This window comes from Brachyhypopomus gauderio, unplaced genomic scaffold, assembly GCF_052324685.1.
Source record: "Brachyhypopomus gauderio isolate BG-103 unplaced genomic scaffold, BGAUD_0.2 sc40, whole genome shotgun sequence".
Lineage (NCBI taxonomy): Eukaryota > Metazoa > Chordata > Actinopteri > Gymnotiformes > Hypopomidae > Brachyhypopomus > Brachyhypopomus gauderio.
The window spans coordinates 2,127,492-2,154,389 of NW_027506868.1; the positions used below are offsets into that span (position 1 = coordinate 2,127,492).

Here is a 26,898-nt window from a genome sequence, read left to right on the forward strand (position 1 = left end):
GTAAGACAATACAGTGAGCTGTATGGTGACAGTTTTACCATAAAAACCAGTACTGGAAACAATGTGTTTATAATTCATGACAGCATTTGTTGCATTTATAATATTCTCGAATGTAGGGATGCTGTATTTGTTGTGTACAAGGTATTTATGTGCAGGTCACCTTTTTTCAGATATCCATTTTATTCAGATTTCCTTTCTGTGTTCTCTGTGTCACAACTTGGTGAAGAGTTTCACTTTACAGAGGTCAGTAACATCTCACAAAAGTGTGTAGCTTTGCCATATCGTGACCAGTTTGTTGTCCTTCCACTCCTTCACACTCGCAACAAGTAGAGGTTGATAATGCAGCAAAAGGAGGACCTTGCACTAAACTTTTTGGTTTTTCTTATTTTGTTTTTGTTTTCACTTCTTTGCCAAAACTAAAGAATATTGTTTACATAACAAACTGGTCTGGGTATTGTACTAATATAGTATTTTATTTTTTTCTTTGTAACTGTTTAGATGTATCTAGTAGTGAAATTTCTGTGTGATGACACAGTAAACATTGTTCCAAGTACATGGTATGCTGATGGAAAGACATGGTGGCCAAACTACCCAAGTGATGATAAAATAAACAAAGCAGTAAGACTTTTAGAACCCCCTGGACATGACTGGCAGCAATATGAGGCAAGGATCTTGTGCCATAAAGGTATTTATCTTTAAATTACTTACTCCTTTGACTGGTTATTTGTTTATGTAAAAAGTTACAGGTGTGTGTAAAAGCTGGGGCTTATATGCGTAATGGCTGTATACAATGTGTTTTTCACAAAGCAAGATTTTAGGTTTTTCTGTTAGCTAGATGAATTAAGGCAGCAGTTAAGGACTGTCCAATAAAAATTAATTGATTCTCTATTGGACATTGATTAATTTATTGATTTGAATAAAATTTTAAGACTAACCAAGAAATCCTGTTTTATAAAATACCCTATGCATTGTTGATATTCACATGATTTCTTTTTTAAGCTGATTACTTGGAGGCACGGAAGAAACTGCGTGAAGCATTGTATTGTCAAACATCTGACTTGCAGTCTGAAGCTGCTGATGACTGTGTTTCAGGGAAGAAAAGATTGCGAAAGGCAAAGTATGATTTTTTAAAATATATTTGTTCATTAATGAAGTTTCTATGAACAAAGTATATATTGAGTATTTCTTTTAAGGGTCTTTGAATCAGTTTTTACATAATTTTTTTAAACAGTTACCGCTACTTTGACTCTGAATCTGATGAAGATGAGCCCTGTCTGAATAAAAGACCTCGCCCTTTACCACCACCTGTTGCAAGGCCTCCAAGTGACTGCACCACTCCTGTCCCTCCAGAGTACAACATGAGACGTTCTACCGCCACACCAAGAGCTGATCCTATGTCTGTCATTGGTGAGGTTTGGTTTAGTTTTATGTTTGTTTACATAACTGTATACACAGATCAGCCATGTTTAAAACCACAGATTAAGTGAATTATTGATTATTTACAATGGACCTCATAAATAGCTTTTTGTCCACCTCTTATTGTTTTCACAAAAAAATAATTGATAAGAAAAATATATATATAGTACAAAAATCATTGTTCATAATTTAAGCCTTAATGTCCTACAAACAAATTGAAATGTTGTTACATGTATTAAATATAAATTATGTTTATTTTTGTCACACTTAGCTCCGCCCCCTTCCTGTCTGTCTGGCCGAGTTTCTTAAGGTTAGATACCTACTACAGTATCTGGAGGGGAAGGCCCTCCAATGGGCCGATCTTATGACCCAGAGACCACAGGAGATGGGGACTCTGGAGGGATTTTTTGACATGCTCAGGGCTCGCTTTGGCAAGCACAACTCTGAGCATTGGACACATGACTGGTCCGACCCTGAGGAGGTAGCAGCCCGTAGGGCTGAACAGTACCTCAGAGCGCCTACGCCAGCCGCCCAGCCTGCGCCTACGCCAGCCGCCCAGCCTGCGCCTACGCCAGCCGCCCAGCCTGCGCCTACGCCAGCCGCCCAGCCTGCGCCTACGCCAGCCGCCCAGGAGCGGTCAGAGTGCGTACCCGAGGCCCGGGAGCGGTCAGAGTGCGTACCCGAGGCCCGGGAGCGGCCTGTGAGCGTCACCGAGGCCCAGCAGCGGCCTGTGAGCGTCACCGAGGCCCAGCAGCGGCCTGTGAGCGTCACCGAGGCCCAGCAGCGGCCTGTGAGCGTCACCGAGACCCCGGAGGGTCCTGCCTGTGAGTGCGAGGCCCAGGAGAGGTTGGCGAGTATACCGCAGGCCCGGGAAAGGTGTGCACCTGTTCCCTTGCCCCGTAGGGAGCCAGAGCTGCCTCCGCCTGTACCCGCTGCCCGCCAACGGACTACGCCGGCTGCTGTCCCGGCGACCCAGGAGAGGTCGTCCACGCCGGCTGCTGTCCCGGCGACCCAGGAGGGGTCGTCCACGCCGGCTGCTGTCCCGGCGACCCAGGAGAGGTCGTCCAAGCCGGCTGCTGTCCCGGCGACCCAGGAGAGGTCGTCCACGCCGGCTGCTGTCCCGGCGACCCAGGAGAGGTCGTCCACGCCGGCTGCTGCACCCGCGACCCAGGAGGGGTCGTCCACGCCGGTTCCTGCACCCGCGACCCAGGAGGGGTCGTCCACGCCGGTTCCTGCACCCGCGACCCAGGAGGGGTCGTCCACGCCGGTTCCTGCACCCGCGACCCAGGAGGGGTCGTCCACGCCGGTTCCTGTTCCTGCTGCCCGGAGGGGGTCGCCGCCGCCGCCTCCGCCTGTTCCTGCTGCCCGGAGGGGGTCGCCGCCGTTGCCGGCGCCTGTTCCTGCTGCCCGGAGGGGGTCACCGCCGTCGCCTCCGCCCGTTCCTGCTGCCCGGAGGGGGTCGCCGCCGCCACCTCCGCCTGTTCCTGCTGCCCGGAGGGGGTCGCCGCCGCCGCCTGTTCCTGCTGCCCAGAGATGGTCGCCGCCGTTGTCGCCACCTGTTCCCGCTGCAGGGAGGTGGTCGTTGCCGCCCATCCCGGTGTCCTGCAAGGGGTCTTTGCCCGATCCTTGGACTACTAAGCCTGGGCCAGGACCTGCGCAGCCCATTCCCCCTACCCAGCCACAGGGACTGCTGGAGAGAGCCACCCAAGGGGACTATGACTGTGGCACAGGGGTTGACATAACCCCCACAATGTGGGAACTCCTGGGACACATGGCCCACATGAGACTTTTGTTCTGGACTCCTGTCCCTGGTTATGTATTCGTACCAGTTCCTGTGACCACCTATTGTTCCTCTGTCGTCTCAGTACCCGTGTCTGTTTCAGGTTCGTGTGTTTTTGTACCCTGTGTGGTTCCGGTTCCTTGTCAGTTCGTTCAACTCGTTCCCGTTCATGTATCTGTGGTTTTTCGTGTACTCACCTCTGTGTTCTCCTGTTCCTCCGATCCGGTGTCTCTCCCCAGGTCTGCTACTGTACGTACCTCTACCCCCTCTGACTGTTTGGCTGGTTCCTCATCCGCTCCCATGCACACGCCCGGTTTTGTTTCTGTTTCCACAGCCTCGCCTCCCGACATGCATCCAGCAGGATCTGGTTCATTCTTCGGCGATGTGCCGACAGTGTCCAGTGTCTCGCTTCCTTTCACTGCCCCTGTGTCCCCTGCCTCTTCCGTGTCTTCTACGTTTTGTTCTGGTCTTAGGTGTTCGCCAACTTCTGCATCTGGGCCTGCCTCCATGTTTTCTAGCTGGTGTCCTGGTTTCCGTGTTGTCCGTCCTGGTTTTGCCCCTGTTTCTACGTGACTTGTTTTGTTTTCTTGTATGGTTTTTAAGCACCCCGGAGTGGCGCTTTAGAGGGGGGGTTCTGTCACACTTAGCTCCGCCCCCTTCCTGTCTGTCTGGCCTGGCTCCTCCTCCTCTGGTCTTCTCTGTTTAGTTCCGCCTCTACATTTGTCATCTGGTTCAGCTGTTGCTTGTTGAGTGTTCATTAAGGTTTGTATAAAGTCTTTGTGTTTTGGGTTTTCTTTGTGGGTCAATGTTATGTTTGTCGGAGTCAGAGTTATATGCTTCTGTGGTTCGTGTTTTCTATCAGGTTCTTGCTGATGCTATTGTTTGTATGTTGTAGGGATTAGGGTTTTCGTATGCTTCTGTGTTTGTGTGGAAATCAGAGTCTTGTGGTGCGTGTGGTTTATGTTTCCATCTGGTTCTTGTGAGTTCTACTGTTTGTATATTGATGTCTAAGTTAAGTTTTGGTTGTGCTACTGTTTGGTTATCTTCCTCTGTGTGATAGTAGCTGTGTGTACTTAGTTCTTGTGTCTATGTGTGAGGTTCGCTTTTGTTATGTTCACGTTTCCCTTTGGATGTTTGGTTTGCCTGGTGTTGTGCACGGTTAGTTGTGGTTGTGTTACATTTCCTTACGTTGCAGTCTAGCTATGTGTCGCCCTGTGTGATTGTGTTCAGTTCTAGTAGCTTACGTGTTCTGTGTTTCCTGGTATAGAGTGTTGTGTAGTATTCTTATGGTTTTCGTTTCCGTATTGTCTCATCGTATGTTTTGGTTCTTTGTATGTATTCATCCTCATGTGCTTTGTGTAATACAAGTGTCCTTTCGTGAGTATCTGTAGTCTGTTTGTCGGTGCTTTATTAACATGCCACGTAAGAGCAAAGCGCTTCGTGCGAATACCACACGGTTAGCCAGTATGGCTTCCGCTAGTGGCTGTGAGTCCCGCTCTCTTGCGCCTGTGCGTCCGCCCCCTGATCATGGCACACCCCCGACGTTACAATTTTTTAATTATGAACAAAAATACTTCCTGATATTGTAATTTTATAAAGAATAATCTAATTTACTTATCAAGCTCCCGTCTTCAAAATTTAAATTTTTAATGATTTAACATTTCAAATATCCCCCCGTGGACAGTTTTATGATCTCTTCGCTCTAACCAGAATCTCCTTTTTCTCTGCCCCTTATCACCACAAATGGACAGCTACTCCAAAGACTTTTAGTAATCCCACCTCCACACCTGCAGGACATGATTTGGAGGATGTGACGATGGGGTCGTGGCGAAGGATGAGACACTGAATCCTCCTTTAGACTTGACGTCACTTTTATTTTAAATAGAAATTGCGCAATAGCGCACACGGAACACGTATACACACACACTGAGACGTGTAGACTTTAGACAACGACGAGCACAGGACACTGCGCGAGCGCACATTAAATAGACAGACCACATTAGCCCCATGTGATTACGAGACGATTCACAGGTGAGACACATTATTCACACAACAAAGCTATCACCACGGAGTTCCGAAAATGCAGACAGAGCACGTGGACAACGTTTACACACGCCCAAAAGGGAGGGGCCGGGGTCCTCAACGTGACAGACGCCCCCTCCAAGGGCACTACCCGTCCCGGGGTGCCAACAGGACCGAGTGCCCCGAACCCACGACGATGGGCGGATCCGACGCGCTCAGTCCTGCGTCTGGGAGGTGACTGCCCTCGGGGAAGCGTCCGCCACGGACCACCTAGAACACCCTCCCTGGGAACACAGGGGAAAAGACGTTAGACACGTTACACGGGACATTCACAAACACGCACACAGGCACATTGACACATAGAGGAACGAATGGGAAAAATGGGTTAGGAATACAGACGGGAAGACTGACGAACACAGACACACACACACATGAAACAGGCGCCAGGCTGCGCGCCAGAAGGATAGCGATGAGGGGAGTGAGATCGGGAGCCACTGGTGCTGCAGGCGCTGCGGTGGGCGGTGCTCCTCCTGCCCTTGCTGCAAACCCTCCACCGGGCGCAGCGCGGTTGGCCAACGTGGCAGGTGCAGCGCGGTTGGCCGACGCGGCAGGTGCAGCGCGGTTGGTCCCAACCCTCGGTGGGCCGTACGGGAAACCCTCCTCGCCCGTGGATCTCCCTCCGGACCTGGCAGTGGGAGTGGCCTCCTCCGCTTCCATCTCCTCGTCACTGCCACGGCTCCAGCTCATGGGCTGTCCCGAGCTGCCACCCCGGGAACAGTCCATGTCGCTGGCTGGGGAGAGCTCGGGGGATGAACCCGCCTCTGGACTCCTCCTCCTCTTCGCCGTCCCGGCGGACAGTTCCGAGGGGGAAGGGCTCTCCTCCTCCTCCGTGTAGGAGCCCTCGGACGGAGGGTACTCCCCATTCTCCTCCTCCTCCCCACCGTCTTCCTCGGGGCATGCGGAGCACTCCGACGGGGAGGGGTACTCCTCCTCGTCACACTCTTGCTCCTCGCCCTCCTCCTCGCCCTCCTCGATGGGGGGAGAGGGAACTATGGGCGGAGGGAGGTAGTCCTCTGACTCCTCCTCCTCCTCTTCACCGTAGTCGACGGTGGAGACATCGTCTAGCGACGGAGGGTAGGCTTCCTCCCCCTCCCCACCGTAGTCGACGGTGGAGGCTTCGCCTAGAGATGGAGGATAGTCCTCTTCCTCCTCCCCCTCGCTTGGCGAATCCTCCTCCCCAAACTCGCTCTCTGGAGTGCTCTCCGTCGAGCAAAGCACGAACGCACCCATCCTCAGAGGCGAGGGTTCGCAGGAAGGAGAGGGGTGTCGCTCTCGCCATATCCGCCGTGCCTGCTCGAGGAAGTTGTCCGCTATCTCGGGGACGGAGGATTCCCGAGCCATGCGCAGCATATAGGCGCATAGCGGGTCCTGCTCCATGAGCTCGGGGTTGGCGGTGGCTTGGCAGCGCTGGCCAGGAGAAGAGGCGCGATGGCGCCGCTTGCTGGCTCGATTGCCCCTCTTCGGTCGGGTGGCATAGCCCGGCATGGTGTCTCACACGGCTCGTCGTTATGTGACGATGGGGTCGTGGCGAAGGATGAGACACTGAATCCTCCTTTAGACTTGACGTCACTTTTATTTTAAATAGAAATTGCGCAATAGCGCACACGGAACACGTATACACACACACTGAGACGTGTAGACTTTAGACAACGACGAGCACAGGACACTGCGCGAGCGCACATTAAATAGACAGACCACATTAGCCCCATGTGATTACGAGACGATTCACAGGTGAGACACATTATTCACACAACAAAGCTATCACCACGGAGTTCCGAAAACGCAGACAGAGCACGTGGACAACGTTTACACACGCCCAAAAGGGAGGGGCCGGGGTCCTCAACGTGACAGAGGAGCCTATTTCCATCACTGGTAAACTTTGTCACAGTTCATATAGTATTGATCAGGTCATAAATGTCTCATTTAAATTATATAATTTTTTATACAAATACAACTTAAATGGCCTGAGAATTCTTTTTGGAAAAATATCCAATAATCAACCTAATAAACCTAATTGTAATGCAGCATATGCTGTGGAGTGAGGAGGCAGACACAAACGCTGAGGAGAGCGAGATTTAATAAAGGGAATTCCAAACTCGGGGTCGAATAAGAAGGCATTGGTCAGATCAGTTAGGGAGTCCGAACATGAAACACGGAGAGGCCTGACGGAACGAAATACTTGAAATCAAACATGGGTAGAACGTAGAACAAAACGAAACAACCAGGAACAGAAAACAGGGCGAAACAAGAAGTACTCACAAGGCAGGGAACACGGAGTCAGAATAACTCGAGTGAATATATACAGCAACACAATCACCGACAACAGGCTAGGGAAACACAGGGACTATAAGTACATGGAACTAACAAGACACAGCTGATCACACTGACACCACGGGTGTGGCAGACAAGATGGAAACCAGGGCAACAAACAAGCAGGACGGGAGTAACGGGCAAGGAACAACACAGACACGAGGAACAGGGACACCGGAATGACAGCTAAGAGAGGGGGGCGTAGCCCTACATGACACTAATACATATTTTGTTTCATTTATCAGGTCCAGTTCGATACATGTTCAAACCATCATGCCGTGTAGGAAGAACCAGTGATGCGATTCCATGCACTGGTAAGTAAAAATCTGTTAATAATTAGAGATGTGGCTGAAGGATGACTGCAACACACGAGCTAAACAAAATCTGGTATGTTTGTTTTCAAGAACAGTAAAATAAGCTAAAAGTAATTGACAGTTACTAAAAAATGTAACCAAATAACTTTAGTCTTTTCCCCTTTTTTTACAGAAAGCCCTTACAGCAAAATTTTCATGTTTACCTGTTAATATGAAATTTTTTGGGTTTATTTTTTTATTTATTAATAGCTAGAGGGTTCATTTTACTGGATATATTACAAAATACAGAAGATTACGCAAAGTAAACACACAAATATACTTTTATCATTAATTAAAGTCTAAACTATTGAAAGCCAGAAATGTTTGTATAAATCTGTACTGGAGTAGCAGTGTATTCTAATGTACTAATTTAATCTTATGGCACCTGCTTTAATGCTTTTTAATATTGGCATATTTTAGATGCATCAAGTAAACAAGACTTGCTTTAATAAAAGTTAGAGATAAATATTTAGAATAATCATCCAAATAATCACTAATAAAAAAATATATATATAATTAAATATTTAAGGAATGCATTGACTAAAAATAGACTAAAATGTTTCTAGTTTTCCTTGACAAACTAATAATGACATAAATATGATTAGACTAAAATTTATAATAGTTTAAGACTTAAGACAATTAAAATCACCTGTCAAAATTAACACTGCTTCTAATATCCTTCTTTAGGTTGCACATCTGGCAGCCATTGGAGGCAGTGACCTGAAACGTGTAACATGGAATATTTTAGCCTTTTTGTTTGCAGAAAATGTGGCAAAAATGATCAACTGGAAAGGAGTGAATGGGAAGATGTCTTTTGCATCAATGGCAACCAAGGCAATAGTAATACGTAAGTAATAATGCAAGATTTTATTTTCCTCTGTGCACATTCTATTTTTAAAATGAATAACAAAGTAAATAGATATCAATTTATAAAACGCAACAGTTTAAAATCATGATGTGACTTATTGAAAAATAACATTTTTAATTTGCATCAAAAACTTCGGTAACACTTTATTTTAAGGTCTGCTTCTTAATAGTTGAACAACCGTTAATGAGCAATTGACAATGGCCTTGTAACTAAAAACATTTGTAAGAGTGTTACATACATACATAAACGTGTTTACAAAGCATTTATATTGTATGTTAATATAAATGATAATTTATAAACTCTTTGTTGACAAATGACTTGCATGTTAATCAACTGTAATCTTTTTTGATCATGCATACAATGAAGGTCTTTATGTGATGTGTTAATTATTTAATTTAAACAGGTAAAATGTTTCGAATACATAACTCACCACATTAACCACGTATTTGGTAGTAAGTTAAATATTAAATAGTCAGTGGCAAGCATGTGTGTATACAGCTATAAAAGAATGAGATTAAATAATAAAAAAGATCACAAAATTAATATTTAATAATATTAATATTATATTTTGCTATAGTTTGAGTGTGTATAGGGTGTCCCAGGTTGGTGTCAGTGACTCTCTGGGGTGCTAACAAAAATTCACTAATTCTACCATAGTCATTCATACCAGTTTGTTAATAGCATCTGTAGTTAAGGCCAGTAAAATACTGAACTAGATTTACCATCATTGAAATTCCTATATTTGAGGTGTTTTAATGTTTACAAGTGGTGAGTTGTGTATTCAAATGATTTTATCTCTTTAAATGTTAATTAATATATCCATTAACACTAGAGCTCCTAGAGAAGCGAAAAATTTCACAGGGCTTGGTAGGGTCCATGTAGCCCACTCCCCTGCTGTGAAGGGATTAACGCCTATTGTCTTGGTAATGCGGCTCACCCCAAGCTCATACACCTGCCAAAGCACAAGCTGGCTCACCCCAAGCTCATATGACCAAAACACCAAACGTGATACTTCACAAAAAAGTTGAAGTTACAAGCAGGCTGTATGTTACCGATACTACAACAAACGGCAAAAAATTTGTAGACTCGTGTTTCAAAAGTTACAATTCAATCGCACGTAGAGACGAGTCCCGTCAAACAATAAAAATAAATAAAATTGTTTGAATCTTGCTCTTTGTATATTTCATATACTATACTATATAATATTTGTTGTAATCAAACACTTTCTGTTTCCTCGTTTGAATTCGCGTTTGTAAAGCTAAGAAATTATATGGCGCAATTAGCTTGATGCTAATGTTATATAGGAAATCCCATATCATTGCTAGCGAAAATTAGCATGGTCGCGTTGCATCACTGCATCACTGATAAATGTTGTGATCTAAACAGCAGGCTGGAAAAGGAGAGGAAAAGACAGGAAAACAAATTCATGTGCTCTCTATTTATCTATCTATCTATCTATCTATCTATCTATCTATCTATCTATATTTGTGTTAGAAGCATTTGATAGAAGCATTTGTGTCTCTGCTTGTTTGTGATCTAAACAACAGGCTTGAATCTTGCTCTTTGTACATTTCTTATACTACCTCTATCTATCTATCTATCTATCTATCTATCTATCTATCTATCTATATTTGTGTTAGAAGCATTTGATAGAAGCATTTGTGTTTCTGCTTGTTTGTGATTTAAACAGCAGGCTTGAATCTTGCTCTTTGTGCATTTCTTATACTACCTCTATCTATCTATCTATCCATCTATCTATCTACCTATCTATCTATCTATCTATATATCTATCTATATTTGTGTTAGAAGCATTTGATAGAAGCATTTGTGTTTCTGCTTGTTTGTGATCTAAACAGCAGGCTTGAATCTTGCTCTTTGTGCATTTCTTATACTACCTCTATCTATCTATCTATCTATCTATCTATCTATCTATCTATCTATCTATCTATCTATATTTGTGTTAGAAGCATTTGAAAGAAGCATTTCTGTTTCTGCTTGTTTGTGATCTGCTTATTTGACTTTCTGGGTGCAGAGACTTTCTGAGTGAGGCTGCTGCCTCAGTCTTGCTCTGTGAATTTACATAATAAAGGGTGATGTTTGGCTTTGCTAATTGCTGGCAAGAAGGAGAAGAAGGAGGGGTGATGTCCTCAGAATCCTGAATTCTCAGGAGCTCTAGTGTTAAGAAGGAGACATTAACAAAGTGTTAGCAAAGCAATCTAGGGCATCAAATTTATACCTTAGATCAGGGTGGCCGCGGGTCCTTAAAAAGTCTTAAATGGTATTAAATTTCATTTTTGTCAAATAAGGCCTTGAAAAGTCTTATTTTGTCTTAAATTTTCAACCACAATGTCTTAAATTTGCGGAGCTAAATTTAGGGATGAATAATTCTGTTAGCGGTGTGTTGAACTTAAATATTGCTCGCAAGTATTTCGGGCTTAACGAGCACCGGTAGTTGTTGGACTGGCGGGATCATAATTTCATGCGGGCTGTATGTACGTTAACGTCTGTTCGGAGAGATGGGGAAATGCAAACTTGGCCAGAAATGGTTGGAAGACCCGACATATTCTTGGTGGCTCAGAGCTGTCACAGATACCAGCGAGGCTCGTCAGCAGCAGCCTGCAATATCTACGTTTTGCCCAACAAGAGAACCATTCAGTCGAGTTCTGCTCAACGTCGCATTCACGCTGTAGGCTATGCGGCTCTACCGATACTTTGAAGGCTTAGGTAATATGGGCGCTAAAAACAGTTAAGAGTCACCAGTCATACAGATCCAACGAAGGAATTGACTCATTGTTTAAAACCATGTTCCCTGATGCCGCCTTCAAGTCTGGTTTATACTTTCGCTCCGCGACCGTTGCAGTGTTGTCCGAAACGATATATGTGTTAGTATAAAGAAACACTCCTCAAAACAGGGGAAGGAACATTTACCTGACCAATTTAATGTTACTTTGTGTTCCAAGTTTGACAAGTGCTGAAATTTAGGCTAAAGTACTTGAAAATGCTTGAAATTGTAACTGCTTCATTTCACAACAAATATCTGTCTGACTGAACAGTTCTCTTTACGTTAACAAATACGAGCCTCTTGTAATTCCAGGACGAAACATGAGAGAACGTGAATACGTTAAGATTGGGCGTTTTGAAAATAAACAACCATTAAATAATGTGATAAAAAAGCGAATTATTTCGAGTATATGTATAAATATTTTACTTATTTAAGTGTAATGTGCTGGGATATATAGAAATGGACCATGAAAGTGACGTACAAATGATTTAATTCCATCTTGTTACGGTGTATGAACCCTGCAAACATGACTTGGTTAATTGCAAGCCGCTCGCGCATGGGCGAAACCACCGCGATTACGTCATTTTCGACGCAGCGGCTGACGAGCGGCTCGCGCGCTGTCGTACACCTCTCGAAATTTGTAAAAACTTTGCGCGCGCCGCGCTTCAGCGCAATTAACCAAGTCATGTTTGCAGGGTTCATACACCTTAACAAGATGGAATTAAATTATTTGTACGTCACTTTCAAGGTTAAGTATAAACCAGTTATAATAATAATTTACTTGCTGAACAAGCCGAAGGGAAAGCAGGAACCCTGATGGCCAAAGTGATCACAAAATCAAACATCCTTAGAAAGAGTTTCTGAGAAAAAGTAGCAGAACTGAAAGGGGTTGAGCATGAGCTGGAGTGTGGATCAGAAAAACAGGAAAATGGCCTAGTGTGTGTGTGTGTGTGTGTGTGTGTGTGTGTATGGTATGATGCTGTTGTCAGTGTTTGAATTTTGTTTTGTATAAAGTTTCATTGTGTATACTGTACAGTGAAAAAAAATGTAATGTTTGTGTCTTGTATTGTCCGTCTTGTGCATTAACATTTGAAGTTTTCAAGCAGCTAGATTAATTAATGTAAATAATCAGTTGGTTTTTATGCTTTATTTTAACGTGTATGATCTTGCGAGTTGGTCTTAATTTTATTTGGAAAATGGTATTAAAAAGTCTTAAAATGTCTTAATTTTCCCTTGGTCAAACCTGTAGACACCCTGCCTTAGATAGTTATGAAATAAACGTTTTCTTTTAAATTAAACAGGGGCTGTACGGAAGAACCAGCTAACTCAGAATGCGACAAACAACGACATTGAGAAGCTGGCTATTCGATGGTTTGGCTTAGCGTCAGACCGAGGTGGTGGTCGCAAGGCACGCGCAGTTGCTGCCAGTCAAGTCCAGACAAATTAAATAATCTAAGGTGTGTAACGTATTTCCATAGTATGATCTCATGCCCGGGTGTATTGGTCTATTCTGAATTACGTGTTTAATATTCTGTATTGTTAGTTACTTGAAGTTTCATTTGTCTTTTCCAAGTCCTCATGTTATCTCCCTGCTCGCTCTCTCCTACTCGTGAATTACCAGTGTCTATTGAGTCCTTTGCTTTTACGTGGGTTATCCAAATGTCTCGTTGATCCTGTCACCACGTAAAGAGTTTGTTACCGCCCATAATATGTGGTTTCTTTAAATGTCTCATTGATGTGGTCACTGCATAAAGAGTTTGTTACCGCCCATAATAATATGTGGTTTCTTTAAATGTCTCATTGATGTGGTCACTGCATAAAGAGTTTGTTACCGCCCACAATAATATGTGGTTTCTTTAAATGTCTCATTGATGTGGTCACTGCATAAAGAGTTTGTTACCGCCCACAATAATATGTGGTTTCTTTAAATGTCTCATTGATGTGGTCACTGCATAAAGAGTTTGTTACCGCCCATAATATTATGTGGTTTCTTTAAATGTCTCATTGATGTGGTCACTGCATAAAGAGTTTGTTACCGCCCATAATATTATGTGGTTTCTTTAAATGTCTCATTGATGTGGTCACTGCATAAAGAGTTTGTTACCGCCCACAATAATATGTGGTTTCTTTAAATGTCTCATTGATGTGGTCACTGCATAAAGAGTTTGTTACCGCCCATAATATTATGTGGTTTCTTTAAATGTCTCATTGATGTGGTCACTGCATAAAGAGTTTGTTACCGCCCATAATATTATGTGGTTTCTTTAAATGTCTCATTGATGTGGTCACTGCATAAAGAGTTTGTTACCGCCCATAATATTATGTGGTTTCTTTAAATGTCTCATTGATGTGGTCACTGCATAAAGAGTTTGTTACCGCCCATAATATTATGTGGTTTCTTTAAATGTCTCATTGATGTGGTCACTGCATAAAGAGTTTGTTACCGCCCATAATATTATGTGGTTTCTTTAAATGTCTCATTGATGTGGTCACTGCATAAAGAGTTTGTTACCGCCCATAATATTATGTGGTTTCTTTAAATGTCTCATTGATGTGGTCACTGCATAAAGAGTTTGTTACCGCCCACAATAATATGTGGTTTCTTTAAATGTCTCATTGATGTGGTCACTGCATAAAGAGTTTGTTACCGCCCATAATATTATGTGGTTTCTTTAAATGTCTCATTGATGTGGTCACTGCATAAAGAGTTTGTTACCGCCCATAATATTATGTGGTTTCTTTAAATGTCTCATTGATGTGGTCACTGCATAAAGAGTTTGTTACCGCCCATAATATTATGTGGTTTCTTTAAATGTCTCATTGATGTGGTCACTGCATAAAGAGTTTGTTACCGCCCATAATATTATGTGGTTTCTTTAAATGTCTCATTGATGTGGTCACTGCATAAAGAGTTTGTTACCGCCCATAATATTATGTGGTTTCTTTAAATGTCTCATTGATGTGGTCACTGCATAAAGAGTTTGTTACCGCCCATAATATTATGTGGTTTCTTTAAATGTCTCATTGATGTGGTCACTGCATAAAGAGTTTGTTACCGCCCATAATAATATGTGGTTTCTTTAAATGTCTCATTGATGTGGTCACTGCATAAAGAGTTTGTTACCGCCCATAATATTATGTGGTTTCTTTAAATGTCTCATTGATGTGGTCACTGCATAAAGAGTTTGTTACCGCCCATAATATTATGTGGTTTCTTTAAATGTCTCATTGATGTGGTCACTGCATAAAGAGTTTGTTACCGCCCATAATATTATGTGGTTTCTTTAAATGTCTCATTGATGTGGTCACTGCATAAAGAGTTTGTTACCGCCCATAATATTATGTGGTTTCTTTAAATGTCTCATTGATGTGGTCACTGCATAAAGAGTTTGTTACCGCCCATAATATTATGTGGTTTCTTTAAATGTCTCATTGATGTGGTCACTGCATAAAGAGTTTGTTACCGCCCATAATATTATGTGGTTTCTTTAAATGTCTCATTGACGTTTGATTGGTTATCTTGTTAATCTTGTCACCATGTTAAGGGTCTGTCATTGTTTTACACTCGTACTGTTGTATGATTGTATTTTAGTGTTACGTGGTCTGTTCAGAATGCCTCGTCGGTCTTGTCGCCGCATTAAGAGCTTGTCAATTGGGCATATGTCCTTGAGTTCTGAAAAAAATGCACAGTCTATTGCAAATGCCACCCTTGTCTCAACGAGTTTGTGTCCTACTTCAGCCAGGTTGGCAATGGAAACGTTACAAGCTGATACATACATATACATTGTTGTTATTAAAAGTAAATGTATCTGTAAAATGTTAGTTTTATAGGGGTAAAGGGTAAAAATTGGAGTTCAGATGATGTAATTTAATTGAATTAATTAATAATTGATTTTCATGATGCTTAATAATTCATTTTCATAACATATTGGGGGGTGGATGAATAAAGTTTAATAACATTTAAATGAAATCTTGTCTTTTTATATTCATTTGTCTAAGTCAGAATGTGTATGCTAAGTGTATTTTCAGTGGTTGTAGGAAGGTAACAAAACCAATACATCTTAAAATGTAGCCTTTATTAGAAAATGTTTACAAGCAAGTATATAGACCTTGAACCAAATCTGTGGTCATGTATGTGTTACGGGGTGGAGCTGGGCCAGTGTTGTTCTAATAACTATAATTGAGTCTGTTCCATATTTGGGCCAGACATGAAAATTAATCACAGATCTGAGCCAAATTTGGGCCAAATGCAAATTAAATTCACTAGAGCTGTGCCAGTTCTGGCCCAAATTCAGACCAGAGGTGCAAAACGTATCTGTGCCGGTTTGGGCCCGTTGTGCAAAAATAAGCCGGGCCAAATCAGTTTGCCAGATTCGTTACAGATGTTGTGATTGGTCTGGGCCAGATTAGGACCAAAGTGAATTTGCTATCAGGGTAAAGCCAGACTGAGGAGTGCATCTCTGTAAAAAGAATAAAAGCCCCCCACTAATAAATGCATTAATAATTGTTATGTAGATAATTATATTGATATGCATGTAGATACATTGATAAATAAACATACATATACACACAGACACACATGCATAAATAAATATATATATATATATATATATATATATATATACACAGGGAGAGAGAGAAAGAGAGAGAGAGAGAGAACTTATGTTTGTACAGTACGCTGGATAGCTATGTCTTAAAACAGCTAACTTTAATGCTAAACTGGCAAAAGTATAATTTGCTGGAGTAAAAATATACTACTTACCCAAGCTATATCAAAGACAGCCAGCTGGTTACCTTATACTTTACCTTACGCCAGACCTATCCTAAAGTGTTTACTGTACAAATATAAATGTTATATATATATATATAAAATATATATATAATAATATATAATATATATTATATATATATTATATAATATATAATAGCTCCCTAGCTGAAACTTGCTAAACAGCGTCTAGCGTCGTTGCTTTGGATTATACCTAAATTTGAATTTACCAAGATAACGTTAGCTGATAACGATTCGAATTTAAGTCTACAAATTTCGTACAGTTTGTAACGTACCGTCAATTAAAATGCAGCTCTGTTCGATGAGATGTTGATAGCTGGTTTAAAACAACAACAACACAAGCACCGGAATACTCGTGCATAAATAACACTGACTTTCAATCTCAATACCTCCCCACACCACTAGATGGCGATAATGGAAACAGTACCACCTCCTCTCTGGTGCCTCATGTAGGTACCACAGGAGAGGTAGGTCTCAGCAATGAGATCTGCGCACAGACCCTCCTCCCTAGGGGGCGCACCACTGCTGTATTGACACTGTGTTGGTCACTCAATAGTGACCCCTGCAGTAGTTATAATATCATTGCAGGTAAACAAAATGAAAATAAGTTGGAAAAGCATCCTGAAAACACAACTTGTGAAATATTGAATCAACTTTTGTTTACTTAAAATATAATCTCATAATTTTATAACTTCATTAGCTCAACTCAATTTGTTTGCTGAGTTCAGATGTTCTTCAGAAGAGTCCAAAATTTGCTTAAAACCTTGTGTAAATGTTAAACTAACTGTAAAATATAGCAAATTTGTCTAATAAAATTCAGCTAAAATGTGGAACTTATGTATTGTTGCGCTCTGATCCTCTTTCACCTTAGCGCAGCATGTTCGTTGATGCAAGAGAATACATTACCAGTCTCGTCTTTAACCTTTTATTAAAAGCAAGTAAAAATACAGAGATCTCTGGAGAGAGTACACAAGAGTGTAAGTTGTTGAGCAGGGGGGGGGGGGGGCAGTGTTAAAATGGAGACAAATTAAGTATTATATCGGCATCGATTCTTAGTGTTGACTTGTAACTCCTGCGGTGGCCCAACTCAAAAGTAGCCCAAAAAACCGCACCCCGCGACCCCACAATTTTTACCCGCGGAAGGAGTTTCAAACAAGCCCAATTTGGCGTGAAAACCGTGAACCTGGCAACACTGCGTTCGCCACACTTCCTGTATCGGTCACGTGATTTATGTTTCACTCTTGTGCGCTCGGCACAGTTCTGACGCACCACCGTCGTTCGTCCCATCACTAGCTTAACCCGCTTCTTGGAATACCCCCCCGGTCTTTTATTTTGACGGAAAAGTCATATGACCTTTCATCAGCTGTTGCTCGTTTCATGGAGCTATTCATTTTACTCTGTAGCATGGTCACACGACGACCATAAGTAAACATGGCTTGGTTACTGGAGCGTCCTACCACCTTTCCAGGTTTGATGTGTATTCTAATTTGCGTTCTAAATATATTGTTCTCATCCACTGCGTCTCAGTTGCAGTCTGCAATATTTGACAAGAAAACCGGAAATGTGTATGTAAAAGGGGGCTTTCAGTCAGACTTCGTCGCTTTCGCAAATTTCACAGATGACATCCGTAATACTGGGTAGGTTAAGTTCTATAATGCTACATGTGAATCTTTCAGCTTGATCATATTTTGGTTTACAAAATGGAGGACGAGTGGAACCATTTTTAACAATCCACAAACTAACAGTTTTACTTATTAGACTCGCAGCTCCCATATTAATTGCCTTCAGAGCACATATGGTCAGATATGAATACAGTATTTCCTTCCATTCGACTCTTGCTTGTCATAACACTAAATGAACACATTAATTATTATATGTTTTCTCTATGCTGCTCCTAAAGCGATTTATCACCAGCGGTTAGCGCCAGAGTGAACTAGTAACTCATTGAATCATAAATGTAGATCAGAGATAAATTAACTAGATTTTTTTCAGCGTAAGAAATCGGATGCATGGTGTGTGAAGACAGTAAAATGTGTGTGTCTCGCGCTTATTGCGTGAGAGAGTTGGCAACCCTGTAGAAAGTTACAAATTCCAAACTGATGTGGGATGCAACACCTTCATGGACTGATGTAGTGACCACTTGGATCCAGCAAAATGATACGATTTGCATCCTCTTGAATAATTTTAACTGGGCAGTAAAGATGTTTTTTCCATTTTCAGTTGGTCTTATCTTGAAGTTGTTACCAATGGTGAGTATAATGATACAGTCCAGGCTTATGGTGCTGGAGTTGTGGAGGCTGCAGTCACTTCACAGGTACAAAACATTACTTTTCATTCAAATTATTCAAAAAATTCTAAAATTACTTTTATATTACTTTGAATTACTTTTTTATATTACTTTAAATTACTTTATTTATAACCTCAACTTGTTTTCTATCATTTGAGGGCATAATCTGTGATCAGAAAGTGTAAATATTTACTTGTACCAGTAAGCAAATGTGGGGAAGTTGAGAGTCTAACAGGTGGATACGTGTTAAAACTCAGCTAGTCATACTAATATAATCCAACTCCATAGAATCCAGTAGAGGTTCTGAGTTGTGAGATTAGGAAAATCATGGATTTTAGCCACTCATGGTTTTCCATACACGCGTAAGAGGTAATATGATCAAATCTGATGAAAGGATCATGTTTTATTCTGAAGCATAATCATTAATAATTATATAAAATGTGTATATTTCTCAAGTCATTTTTATACTTTTTCTTATATGAACTTTGACAGCTTGCCCAAGAATTCCAAAAAAAAGGAATTTTTACTCTGCAATAAACAGCAGTTAGTGAAACCATTTTATGTTCACTAAATGTTTAAGTATTTATTTGAATTGTAGCTCATCTATAAGCAATGGGTGAACACACTGATGGGATTTTGCAGCCCATTTAAGCATGGTGTAGGCTTCTGCCACCGTCTGAAAGAATATATCACATCCAACCTGCAGTGGGTCAGAGAGCAAATTGAAAAATACAGAGAATCACCATACTGGCATCAGGTATTGTGGCCCGTTTTGCTTTCTAACAACACCTGAAGTGATAACTTGCACAATTATGTAACACAGATAAACTATTTAAAAATACTATCTGACCATGTTTGTGTTCATTCCTGTATCTAGACTAAATAAGCATTTATGGAACAGCCACCAAAACCCAATTTGTATATCCTGATGTGCAGCATTATTAAGATTATTAGTGAAGCTCTTGCATGGATTCATGTAAAGTTCCTGTAAATGTGATCTCTTTTAGGTCCATTTGTCTCTGCTGCAGCTGCAAGGTTTGGAAGATGGTTACAATGGGCAGGTGGCTTTTCCAGAAGGACAGCTCACTTTAAACCCTTTAGGATTTCTGTGAGTATGCAAATTATCTTTGTCCCTCTCTCTTGTTCTCTTTTTGAACTAATGCCTTCCAGAAAACATTTTTTCCCCAATTCAGTCTTTTCCAGATGGGTGGAGACATGGAGGATTTGGAGGCAGCGCTAAACAAATCTATCCAGTCACGTACATTAGGCTCTGGTTCTTGCTCTGCTCTCATCAAATTATTGCCTGGTAACAAAGACCTGCTTGTGTCGCACGACACTTGGAACACCTATCAGTCCATGCTGAGGATCATGAAGAAGTACAATTTTTCATTCCACATATTTCCAAAAGGTTATGCTCGTTCTGTCTCCTGGTCAGAATGTCACACAATTTGTTGGATACAACCAGTAATTCTGAGTATTTTTTCTGTAGATAAAGCAGTGATTCCTGGAAGCACTCAGGTGTTCTCCTCTTACCCTGGATCCATCTTTTCAGGAGATGACTTCTACATTCTCAGCAGTGGCCTGGTGAGATGCTATTTATGTTACCAATGCAAACATGTAAATACACGAAAGCATACATGCAAACAATGATGCAAATAAAGCAGTGCAATTTAATTGCAAGGTAAACAAAAATTCCAATTATTTTACATCAAGCAAGTTCAATGTAAATTGTAAGTCAACTGTAAACCAGCAAACTGATTTATATACATTTTTATTTGTAAATGGCTATGAAATAATTTTTATACTGTACTTTTTCAGGTTACTATGGAAACAACTATTGGTAACAGTAACCCTGACCTATGGAAGTTTGTAAGACCTTCTGGTGCAGTCATGGAGTGGCTAAGGAACATAGTGGCCAACAGACTTGCCCGATCTGGCAAAGAGTGGGTGGACATTTTCAGCCGGTTCAACAGTGGAACGTAAGATACTCAGCAGAATTCACTTGCTCCCTGTAACAATAGGAACGCTACTGCTTGTGTGTTTTTCAGCATGGATCGGAAGTGTTGAGTTAGAGTCAGAAGATGCATGTTCAGTGAAAATCAAATCAATCAATCAAATTTTATTTATATAGTGCTTTTTACAACAGTTGTTGTCACAAAGCAGCTTTACAAGTGTCCGAGTCCAAGCCCCCAGTGAGCAAGCTAAAGGTGACAGTGGCAAGGAAAAACTCCCTAAGGGCATGAGGAAGAAACCTTGAGAGGAACCAAGACTCAGGGGGGGGAAACCCATCCTCCTTTGGCCGACGCCGGTCACCATGCCAACAACAACAATTTAGACAGAAAGAACAAAAAGAAAAGGAAAAGATGTAAGGGATAATGTCCATCTTGGTGTAGGCATATCCGGTTAGGAAGGAGGTGGCCGGCCCAGGATGGATCTCTGGAAAGGCTTGTCTCTCCTCATTTCAGTGTTCCTCGAGTAGGCGGGTAGCCATGTGGAGAAAATAAAACGGAAAATTAGCTCTGTATAAGGACATACACAGGACAGATGAGATTATAAACATTTCTGGAGTGTGGCAGCAACTCCGGCATTAAGTTAAATTATTACAGCCTAGCTAAAAAGGCAGAACCAGAAGGTAACATAGACTTGGGAGCATTCTGAGACATTGGCATCCATCTACTGCACTGTCAACAAACTTGAGTGACCACGAGCAGTGACAGGATGACAGCACCAGTGTCCCAGTCTACCATAAAACCCTTCGTCTATGAACCCCTGGATCTATACCTTTATCTAAGGGGTGATATTTAGTTTAGCCTTTGATCATTAATAAGTGGGGCTTCAACCTAGACTTAAAGATTGTGACTGTGTCAGAGTCCCGGATGCATTTTGGAAGGTTGTTCCAAAGCTGGGGGGGCCTTACAAGAAAAGGCTCTTGCCCCTGCTGTTACCTTGTTAATTTTTGGAACTAATAAAAGGCCAGCACCCTGTGATCTTAGTGGACGTTGGGGTTCACAATAGGAAAAAAGTTCCTGGAGGTATTCAGGAGCAAGCCCGTGCAGTGCTTTATAAGTAGGGGTGGGTATCACCACTGATTTCCCAGTTTGATTAGATTCTGATTCACAAGGTCCCAATTCAATTAGATTTTCGATTCGATCCGATTCAATATCGATTCTTGTAGGGAAATTTCAGTTAGAATAAAAAGTGTAGTTTGAATGTGAAATGTTGTAATGATACAAGGAACACTCAAACTTTATTAAAATGTATTAAGATATTAGTGTTTATACTGTGATATTGGTGTTTTTATATCAATTATGGCACACACTTCCACATAGCTCCTTTACCAGAAAAGGCATTGAAAGCGGTTTTGAACAGCCTTTTAAAGTGCAAATTAAGTTTTTATTTTTTTATTTTTTTTTACATGTAACAAAAACATTTATGAACATAGTTCTGAATATTGTAAACATTAAGGTCCAAAAACTAAGATTTATTCTTGACTGCTTTCTGACATCTTGGAGATTGTCAAATTTTTGGCAAGAAAATTAGTTGATCAACATGTTGAGGAGTGAGACAGCTCTTTTGTGCAGTAACAATATTGCCAGCTGTTGAGAACTTTACAGCTTTATACTTGACACGTCGCGACCAGCGTGAGGGTCCACGCACCGAAAACGATAAAATCGTGGTGGCTCCGCCCGTGCGCTGTCACTTCGCGAGGTCGTGCACCTCTCGAATTTTGAAACTTTGCGTGCGCCGTGCTTCAGTGCAATGAACAGTCATGTTTGCAGGGTTCATACACCTAAACAAGGTGGAATTAAAGCACGTCACGCGATATAAAACGCGAGACGTTAAAACGGTACACATATACAGGGAAAATTTGCCAATTCTAAAGATCGATCTCAGGTTTAATAAATCGAATCATTCAAATGAAGATCGATTTGAATTGAAAAATCTATTTTTTTAAACACACCCCTATTTATAAGTCAATAAAAGAATTTTAAAATCAATACGGAATTTAACTGGGAGCCAATGCAGGGCTGATAGGACTGGTCTGATATGATGAAATTTTCTAGTTCTAGTCAGAACTCTGGCTGTGGCATTTTTAACTATTTGAAGTTTGTTTAGTTTCCTATTTGAGCATCCTGACAGTAGTGAGTTACAGTAGTCTAATCTGGAGCAAACAAAGGCGTGCACCAATTTTTCTGCATCATCCTGTGATGATGCATTTCTTAATTTGGCAATGTTGCAGAGATGTAGAAAAGCTATCCTAGTAGTATGATCTATGTATTTATCAAATTATAGGTTTTTGGCTACTGTGCCAGGTGTAATGGGGTGGTCTGCGAGATTAAGCATTAGATCTGGAGTTTTCTGTCTTGCGGCCTGGTTCCATCATGTTCCATCAAGAACAAAACAGGAGGAGAACTTCTGTTTTGTTCTAATTAAGTTGGAGGAAGTTTAGAGACATCCAGCATTTAATATATCTTACACAGGCCTCAGTTTTTCCTAAACTGAGTTTGTCATCAGGTTTGGCTGATATGTAAAGTTGAGTGTCATCTGCATAGCAGTGAAAATTGACACCATGTTTGTTTATAACTGTGCCCAATGGTAGCGTATATAATGTAAATAATAGTGGTCCATAAATGGAGCCTTGCGGGACCCCATATTTCACTTTTGTACATTTGGATGGAATATTATTGAGCTCTACAAACTGATAGCGATTAGTTAAGTAAGAGTAAAACCATGAAAGAGCTGTGCCTGAGACTCCAACCTAGCGTTCTAACCGTTTTAGCAAGATCCTATGATCTATTGTGTCGAAAGCTACACTAAGATCAAGAAGCACTAACAGAGATACATAGCCTTGATCTGAGGCAAGCAGGAAATTATTTGTTACTTTGACCAGGGTTTGTACAGTCATGAAAAACCTGGAAAAGTTATGGAATTTGAAAATGGCAATTTCCAGGCCTGGATAAGTTTTGGAAAAACTAAAAATACTCAAATGTTTTGGAAAAGTCATGGAAATTTGCTTGACACAATAAATATATGTCGTTCCGATAACCAGAAGAAAAAATAAACATATATAATATAGCCATGTTTTTTCATTGTGCGGACCACTAACATAACTTCACACGTTAGTTCGCTGCGTTAGCGTCTGACTCCAAGCGGAGCTGTAGATTATGCTTTGATGACATGTAAATCAGCGTAATGCTGGTAAATGCCGATTCAACAATGGCTGCTTCAGTTGGACAAATACAAGCTGTGGCTTGAGAAAGACAAGGACACGGGGCGTGCAAAATGTGCATTGTGTGGTTAACCAACTGGTTAATGATGGGGTTAAAGACTGAAAAGTCTGACGTAAAGCAGTTTTCGTCGTTAAGCGTGACCCTAGATTTAGATACGCTTTGATCGTAAACACAGAATAGAAAAAAAAACTAACAATGTTCTCGTGCATACAGCGTGAGAGAGTGATCGCGTTGCCGAGATGGGCTGCGGTGGAGGCTGTGCTGCTTCAGCTTATCGTACACAACACGCCACAACACTACACAACACTCCACTACACTCCACAACACTCCACAGTGCTGCCACTGCACCTCCCCGCACCGCGCAAAATTAAGAAAAGTCGGTCGTAACTCCGGTCCGTCGTTAACCAGACCCGTCGGTAAGCGGGAACTCACCGGCTTTTAGCCCGGATACGGCTTATAGCTACAACATTTTCCATTAAAAAAAAACTTAGATGCGGCTAGGGGTGCACGATATGACGATATAAAATCATGAATGGCGATAACGAGTGGAGAATCGCAGACGATCTACCAAATTAGAGAAATCGTATAGATCGCCTTTGCCAATCAGCGCAATTACTTTTTTATGCTGATTCCCACCGATGCGTCAGACGTAGTACTGACCAATCACAGCGAACTGTGCGTCTTCCATGCCTCCATGTTGTGTTTGTAAAAACTAAAAGTGGACAACGATGGCTGAAAGCCAAACCGAGGAGCTGGTATAATCTGAAATTGATTCGGATTTTCTTCCACTGACCAAGACCAAACTACAGCAATATGTAAAGTGTGCAAAGAACACGTGAAAACGTCCGATGCCAGTACAACAAATTTATTCAATCACTTGAGACGTAGACATCCCAAGTAATATGCCGAAAGTGAAACAATGCGGGCAGCCGTCTCACAAGTGACCATAGCGCGTGACTCCGCCACACCTCGCGCAAACGATATGTGGTAGTATAAAGAAACGCCCCTCAAAAACGGGAAGGAACATTTACTTGACGAATTTTAATGTTGCTTTGTGTTTCAGGCTTGAAAAGTGCTGGAATTTAGGCTAAATAGCCTACTTGAAAATGCTTGAAATTGTAACTACTTCGTTTCACAACAAATATCTGTCTGACTGATCAGTTCTCTTTACGTTAACAAATACGAGCCTCTTGTAATTCCAGGACGAAACATGAGAGAACGTGAAGACGTTAAGATTGGGCGTATTGAAAATAAACAACCATTAAATAATGTGAATAAAAAAGCGAATTATATCGAATCATTTGGACTATATGTATAAATATTTAACTTTTAAGTTTAAAGTGCTGGGAAATATTTAGTGCAATAGTGCACTTTAACAGTGTAAGGAACTGCGTGACACAGAGCAGGGAGGCGGACACAAACGCTGAGGAGAGCGAGATTTATTGAATGGACAGAGTCGTAATACCGGGCAGGGGTCATAACGGGTAGGCAGTCCGAACATGAAATATAAACGGGCATGGTGGCACAAAGAACAAAACAAGGCACGAACATGAAATATAAACTGGCATGGTGGCACAAAGAACAAAAGGCAGGGGAAACAAAGACTAGGCTGAACGTACTTACGATGAAGACAAAACAGAAACAGTTAAATCCACTAGAGCACGAACGAGGCAATAGAATAAACAGGTAAGTAGCACAAAATAACCGATACCGACATGGGAGACACGGGGACTATAAATACATTGAACTAGACTAGAAACAGGCAGGGTTGCCAGGTCCTACAAAAATATCCCGCACAAAGTCAGTGTAAAAGCCGCCCTTCAGCAGCATAAACTAGCGCAAAGTGTTTAAAATGGAGACAAATTAAGTATTATATCGCGATCGATTCTGTCTTGACTTGTAACCCCCGTGGTGGCCCAACCGCACCCCGCGACCCCAGAATTTTTACCCGCTGCAGGATTTTCAAACAAGCCCAATTTGGCGTGAAAACTGCAAACCTGGCAACTATGGAAACAGGTGAAGACAATAACGACATGGGCGTGGCAGACGTGGGGAAACCATAGAAACACACAACAAGGCGGTTTCAAGAAGCAGGGAACAACAGACATGAGGAACAGGGAAACCGGAGTGACAGCTAGGAGAGGGGGGCGTAGCCCTACGTGACAGTGTCACGTGTGTTGTTTACATTTTTTGTTTACAATGTTTGCACATGGAAAATTGCAATATCATTCATTTAAATCTGCTTAAAAAGAAAGCTTTGTAGCCCCATTTTTTTTTGGTTTTTTTTTTTGGATGGAAGATTGTGATAAAAAATCGAAATTGTGATTTTATGAAAAAAATCGTGATACTATTTTTTTCCCATATCGCCCACCCCTAGATGCAGCTTATATTGATATTGAAAATACGGTAAATGTTTATTTTTTCAATTAAACCATGTGTCTTTTCATTAATTGATGATATACTGTGGAATTTTAGCCTGGATTTTTTCTTATTTTTCGTGTCTACACATATGTTTAGAGAATGTATAGTCATTGAGATTTGTCTGAAAGTAATGGAAAAGTCATGGAAATTAGTTGTCAAAAAAGTGTATGAACCCTGTTTGACTAATGCTGTTTCAGTACTGTGATGGGGCCTAAATCCAGATTGGAACTTTTCAAATATGTGATTCCTATGCAGATATAGGCATAATTGCTGGGCAACAGCTTTTTCTATGATCTTGGATATAAATGATGTGTTCGGAATGGGTCTATAATTAGATAGCACAGTCGGATCAAGATTTGGTTTCTTGATCAGAGGTTTAATAACTGCTAATTTACATGATTTGGGCATGTGACCTATTATAATGGATGAGTTGCTATAGTTAGAAGAGGTTCGGTTACAACTGGTAATACCTCTTTTAATAACTTTGAGGGAACTGAGTCTAGTGTGCAAGCAGGAAGGAAGAAGGAAGAAATTCTGATTGTGGGATTGGATGAACAGCATCAAGCTTTTTTCCCAGTG

The 26,898-nt window shown here is 41.5% G+C and overlaps 2 protein-coding genes across 4 annotated transcripts in view; both read left to right on the plus strand.

Moving 5' to 3' along the window:
- Positions 1–493: 493 nt before the first annotated feature.
- Positions 494–13,447, plus strand: LOC143485863 (uncharacterized). Of its 2 annotated transcripts, XM_076985498.1 has the most exons (6): positions 494–685; positions 1,000–1,117; positions 1,232–1,407; positions 7,834–7,902; positions 8,629–8,788; positions 12,893–13,447. In XM_076985498.1, exons 1-5 carry the CDS (start codon positions 499–501, stop codon positions 8,658–8,660), a joined length of 582 nt encoding a protein of 193 aa, XP_076841613.1. In that variant the 5' UTR covers positions 494–498; the 3' UTR covers positions 8,661–8,788; positions 12,893–13,447. The 2 variants fall into 2 exon arrangements, with proteins under 2 accessions (XP_076841613.1, XP_076841614.1); XM_076985499.1 differs by lacking the exons at positions 7,834–7,902; positions 8,629–8,788; positions 12,893–13,447 and adding an exon at positions 1,688–1,970.
- Positions 13,448–17,625: 4,178 nt separating this feature from the next.
- plbd2 (phospholipase B domain containing 2) overlaps positions 17,626–26,898 on the plus strand; it is a 38,513-nt gene continuing 29,240 nt past the window's right edge. The window contains exons 1-7 of one of the 2 annotated variants that reach the window (XM_076985343.1): positions 17,626–18,017; positions 18,601–18,694; positions 19,266–19,424; positions 19,675–19,775; positions 19,861–20,075; positions 20,157–20,251; positions 20,486–20,646. In XM_076985343.1, coding sequence (XP_076841458.1) covers positions 17,812–18,017; positions 18,601–18,694; positions 19,266–19,424; positions 19,675–19,775; positions 19,861–20,075; positions 20,157–20,251; positions 20,486–20,646 — 1,031 coding nt within the window. In that variant the 5' untranslated portion in view covers positions 17,626–17,811. The remainder of the gene's footprint in view (positions 18,018–18,600; positions 18,695–19,265; positions 19,425–19,674; positions 19,776–19,860; positions 20,076–20,156; positions 20,252–20,485; positions 20,647–26,898) is intronic. The other variant, XM_076985344.1, reaches the window with a different exon arrangement.